This window comes from Sprattus sprattus (genome assembly GCF_963457725.1).
Source record: "Sprattus sprattus genome assembly, chromosome: 6".
NCBI lineage: Eukaryota > Metazoa > Chordata > Actinopteri > Clupeiformes > Clupeidae > Sprattus > Sprattus sprattus.
The window spans coordinates 7,995,478-8,001,453 of NC_137925.1; the positions used below are offsets into that span (position 1 = coordinate 7,995,478).

General features: G+C 43.4%; 1 protein-coding gene across 1 annotated transcript; it reads left to right on the forward strand.

Annotated features, from left to right (window-relative positions):
* Positions 1 to 4,360: 4,360 nt before the first annotated feature.
* snrnp25 (small nuclear ribonucleoprotein 25) lies at positions 4,361 to 5,321 on the forward strand. The gene has a single exon (XM_080840158.1). The coding sequence runs from the start codon at positions 4,719 to 4,721 to the stop codon at positions 5,211 to 5,213; it is 495 nt and encodes a 164-aa protein (XP_080696284.1). The 5' UTR covers positions 4,361 to 4,718; the 3' UTR covers positions 5,214 to 5,321.
* Positions 5,322 to 5,976: the final 655 nt, after the last annotated feature.

The following is a 5,976-nucleotide window of genomic DNA, read 5'->3' on the forward strand; positions in this document are numbered from 1 at the left end:
GCACTCTCTATGGCATAACACACACACACACAGCACTCTCTAAGGCATAACACACACACACACACACACCCACACGCGCACACACACACACACACACACACACACACACACACACACACACACGCACGCACACACAGCACTCTCTATGGCATAACACACACATACATAGCACTCTCTAAAGCATTACACATACACACACACACTCACACACACACACACATGGAGCACCTTGGCATGGTTCTGATCTCATGAAGAACCTTACTGTGGTTCTGATCTCATCGAGAACTTTACTGTGGTTCTGATCTCATTGAGCACCTTGGTGTGGTTCTGATCTCATCGAGAACCTTACTGTGGTTCTGATCTCATGGAGCACCTTGGTGTGTTTCTGATCTCATGGACCACCTTACTGTGGTTCTGATATTATGGAGAACCTTGGTGTGGTTCTGATCTCATGGAGAACCTTACTGTGGTTCTGATCTCATTGAGAACCTTGGTGTAGTTCTGATCCCATGAAGAACCTTGGTGTGGTTCTGATCCCATGGCTGTCACCCTCAGCAGTAAAAGGGGTGCACCCAGGGACACCATACCGCTGGATAACAGCCCTACAGCTACCACTTACCTACTTAATCAAGCAAATATAATTCTATATAATTATAAACTATAATGAATATAATTCTGCTTTACCCATGCAAGTACATGTCCTTGCCAGAGGCACTTCTGTCAGAATCACGAAGGGTTATTTCTGGAACCACTGTGGGAGGTGCCTAAAGGGCTTGAACTGAAACCCCTTAAGCAAACTATTGAAGTATTGAAGTGTTAAGTTAAATAAAGTGTGGTGAATATGTCAATGTGTGATGAATATGTAAAACTTTCCCTGCTTTGATTGCCCTCCATGGGGGAAGGTACCGTATCTTGCATCAGTAGTTGCACAGTGGTGCATGCTGCATGAGATGATGCACAGTGGTGCATGCTGCATATGGTGATGCACATTGGAACGATCATATTGTTTGTGCTGAGCATTAGCCCATAGCTATTGTTAGGAGTTTCTTTGTATGTGAGGAGATGAGTGTGACTGTGTGTGTGTGTTTGTGTGTGTGCACATTTGTGTGTATGTGAGTGAATAAGTGTGAGTGTGTTTGAGTGTATTTGAGTGAATAAGTGTGACTATGTGTGTGCCTGCATGCAAGCATGTGTGTGTGCATGCATGTTTGTGTGTGTGTGTGTGTGTGTGTGTGTGTGTGTGTGTGTGTGTGTGTGTGTGTGTGTGTGTGTGTGTGTGTGTGTGTGTGTGTGCGTGCGTGCGTGAGTGCGTGTGCGAGTTTGTGAGTGTGTGTGTGAGTGTGTGTGTGTGTGTGTGTGTGTGTGTGTGTGTGTGTGTGCGTGTGTGTCTGTGTGTGAAAAAGTCCCTGATAACCTATGCGTCTGGGAATAGATGTTTTTTTTCTGGGCAAACAAGCTCTTGTGTTTGTGCACGTGCCTCTGGTGTGTGACGTTCATGTCTGACATTGATCAAACTCTCTGATCGATAACACTATTTGCCTCCGTTTCGCTCCCTATCTCTCTCTCTCTCTCTCTGTCTCATATCTTTCTTTCTCTCTCTTTAATTTATTTCACGTTCTTCCTCAACACTCTACCACTTCATTTTCTCTACGTCTCTATCAACGTTTTATGGCATTTATCAAACTCTCTAATCAACTCCATTCCCCCATCTTCATTTCTCTTCTCTCTCTGTCTCTCTCTCTCTCATCTTCTCTCTCTTTCTCTCTCTCTCTCTCTCTCTCATCTTCTCTCTCTCTCTCTGTCCCCCTCCATGCTGTGTTTGTTTGTGTGTGTGTCTATCTGATTCTGTATCTGCTGGGCAGGGGTGACTGGTGTCTTCTGGTTGCCTGTCTCCTCACAGCACGCCGTCTCCTTGTGCACTTCCTGTGTCTTGTGTGAGGCTTTGATATGTGCTCCCCTTCAATCCTTCTCATTTCACACACATCCTGCTGCCTGACACACACACACACACACACACACACACCGTTGCTAGACCCCTCCCCACCCCCACAACACACAGAGCCTGCTACCACACACCCATCCCTCTGTTACCCACACACACTCCGCTGACACACACACTGCTGATACACACACACCCTGAGATACACACACCTTCATCTGCCGCTGTATTCATAATGCCTCATAATGAGTGACATAAGTCTGGATGACTACTTAGACACAGTTGAGATGTTATAGTATAAGCCCTTAATGCTTGAGATTTCATTATGCTTAGTAAAAATGTCTTTACATCTGGATAATGGCACTGATGACATTTAACCCTCATGTCCAACACTTTTATTTACCAAATGCTCTCTGTGGCTCCTCATGTGACCCCTTACAAGCTTTCATAACAATAGCTGTGTAGGGCTTATACTGAAACATCAAAATGATTTATGAGTACAGCCATGTCTATTCATAGATATAGACTATAGATCTGTCTGGATGCGGGTGCTGAGGCCTACTGCTCTGGTTACATGCACACTTGCATACTTGCATACTCGTCATATAGAATATCAACGAAAACTTGACTAATGAGTAACAAACATGTTATGACACGTGGTTGTCTTTATTATGGATCTCATGGTGGGTCTGAGTCATTTTATTGATCTTTCTTCTAGTTACTATTTGATGAATCAGGTACGGACTTGTGTGTGGCATTGATCAAGAGACTTGGCAGACACCACAATAGCTCTGAGATTGGTTTCTTATTTGGAGAGGGTGTGTGTGTGTGTGTGTGTGTGTGTGTGTGTGTGTGTGTGTGTGTGTGTGTGTGTGTGTGTTCTCTTCCTCTGCTTTCCGCACGTGCTTTCATTCATGCAGGACTTTCTCCACTCCCTGTCAGAGTGTGTGTGTGTGTGTGTGTGTGTGAGTGTGTGTTCGGCCACGTGTGCCCACATGTGCCCTTGGGTGTGTGTGTGTGTGTGTGTGTGTGTGTGTGTGTCTGAGCCACAAGGAGCTGTTGTTCCACTGCTGGATCCCCTAATATCCCTGAGCAACTATAACATGGCATTCACACACACACACACACACACACACACACACACACACACACACACACACACACACACACACATTCACAAACACACTCACATTTCAATTACATTTCAGCCAAATGCCGTAACCCCCTTAGAGCAAGCACAATGGCAACTGGCGAAAGAAAGAACTCCGTTAATCAGAAGAAACCTCAAGCACAACCGCGGCACATAGGGGGGGGGGGGGGGGGGGTATGGTTGATCTGCTTGAGGCCGGCCAGGTAGAGATAGAAAAAGAAGGGGGGGGGGGGGGGGGCGCGCGCACAAAAATATGCTATTTTTGGCCAAAACAGGTGAAAATTGTGTATGAGGGTGGGTGAGGGTTGAGAGAGGGAGAAAGAGAGAGGGAAACTGAGTCTCGATGTGTGTGTGTGCGTGGAGTCAGGGGGAGTAGTTATCAGAAGCTCTCAATCACGTTTTCTCTCTGTTGTGTTTTTGAACAACGTCACTTTTGTTGTTGTTCTGTTGTCCGTGTTTAAGTGTACACGTGTCTGAAGCCAACATGTGTAGCGTGACCCCCAGAGAAGTCACATCGCCTGTCTCTTTCACACTCCTCCGCTCTTGGTCAAACTCAAACCCAACCAAACTTGAATCACAGCAGATATATATATATATATTTGAATATATTATTTGGAATTAAGGGAAGCACTGTTCAATTCAATTCAATTCAATTGTATTTATATAGCGCCATAACATTATAATTGCCTCTAGGCGCATAACAGAGCCCAGAGCCTAAACCCCCTTAGTGCATGCACAATGGCAACAGCGGCAAGAAAAAAACCTCATATCACACTGTTGTGGATTGAGCTTAAACACATGATGCATGCATGATGCCGGAGCAAAATGATTTTGTTACAGTGTTAATAATCACTTTTCAACTTTAAGTAAGCGAATGTCAAAATGATGAGTTGCTGACAAAAACTTCAAACTTCCAGTCTACTTCAATAGAGTACACATTGATAACCTAAGGATTTCCCTCCTGTTGCCTCAGACAAGTGACCTGATGTAGTCATTTCTTTTTCTGCTTAAGCATATTGGTAGCAACATCTATGTTTATGAGACAAGACAACAGTTTGGTACAAAACAGCAACTGATAACTGAGGCCTACTGCATACTTACTTATACTCCATACTTTACGTTTAGGATTTTGGGACCTTTCCTTTCCCTGCGAAACTCACCGTTTTGTTATACAGCTTCTTACTCCACCTCAATAGGTGGCGCGATGAACGATTTCTGTTCGTTTGCAGAACGCCGGTATATTCATAGAAGAAGATTTCATGCAGCTAGTGTTATGCTATCCGAAAATCTTAGTTGCTAGATTACACAAAAGCAAAAGTATTCACTTAATAAGAAAATATTGTTGCTAGGCTGGAGAAGGGAACATCCGTGAAAAGTGTTAATTAAGCAAGTTACTGACAGAACCTGAACTGTTAGATGGTAAGCTATGCTGCAAAATTCGATTGTGGACCGACTTGTTCGCTAACTTTACTTACATCACCTCGCGGATAACACTACAGTAGGCTACAGACAGTTAAACAATAGTGTTTCTTGGACGCTGTAACGAGAATGTTTTGGGATTGTTTTTGGTAGCGTGGGTGAAGTGTCAACCCGTGAACGTGTGTTTGCAAGACGGGACGGACGTTAAACATGACGGATGTCAGTAGCCCGACTGAAGAAGGAGATGCGATTGAGCATCTTAAAGAAGAGGAAGAGGACGAGGAAGAGCTACCGCACTCGGAAATTTTAGACATCTTTGAGGAAGGACTGGCTCTGATCGTTCAGGACCCTCTGCTCTGCGACCTCCCAATCCAGGTGACCCTAGAAGAGGTGAACTCGCAGGTTGCTCTGGAGTACGGTCAGGCTATGACTGTGCGAGTATCGAAGGCGGACGGGGAGGTCATGCCCATTGTGGTTGTGCAACAGGCGACAGTGCTGCACCTGAAGAAAGCCATCCGCAGGTTCCTTGAACTCAAACAGCAACGCGAAGGAGGCGTCAAACACATAAGCTGGAGATACGTATGGAGAACATTTAATTTAGTCTTTAATGGCGAAAAACTAGACGAAGACGGAAAGAAATTGAAAGATTATGGGATCAAAAACAGAGACGAGGTGACATTTGTCAAGAAGCTGAGGAAAAAATGATTGCAATATTTCTTTCGTGTTTAGGATATACAAATGATCGAGTTTGTTTTGGCTACCTTACATGTGTGTTGTCCGAGGTGTATTGCTCACCCCTTAATTGTCACGTCACCTCTGGACTTGATCTGTATCGCAGAATATTCTTCATTGTTTTTAATGCAAAACAACATCGCATTTGTCCCTGTTAAATAAAAATACCTTATCTTTCATTTCACTTTCAGTGATTCATTTTGGTCCATAAATAAACAAATACATATACCTGCCACAACATGTTATTTCTTCTTTAGTATGTGTAGCTTGATAATCATGTAAGGCATATTAAAAGGCAACTGCAAGCTGGAAAAGATAATGACACAAAACGACAAATAATAAAGCATCTAAAATTTCTCACATCTTTGTTTTTTAATTTTTTTAAACATTCACAATCCACGGTATACAATTCCTCCTAGCACACAATGAAGAAACACAATCACACTCATAACTTTTATTAACAATTGATTTGAATCAGTCGAACACCTGTACAGCATATCAAATAAAAAACATGTTTTTTTGCACTCTCTTATCAAACAAAATATGCTATCTAGAATTGTTAAGGTTCTATTTATCCTCGTCGAAAAACATGAAAACAACCTTGTTCTAAGTAGACAGGTCTGTGCATGAGACCAAGCTGTAGAACTACTATGAGTTTGGGAGACCACTGTTTCAGAATATCCATCGCCCAGTTCTCAATGCCTGACCTGATTCTGTTTTTCTCTGTGTGCATGAG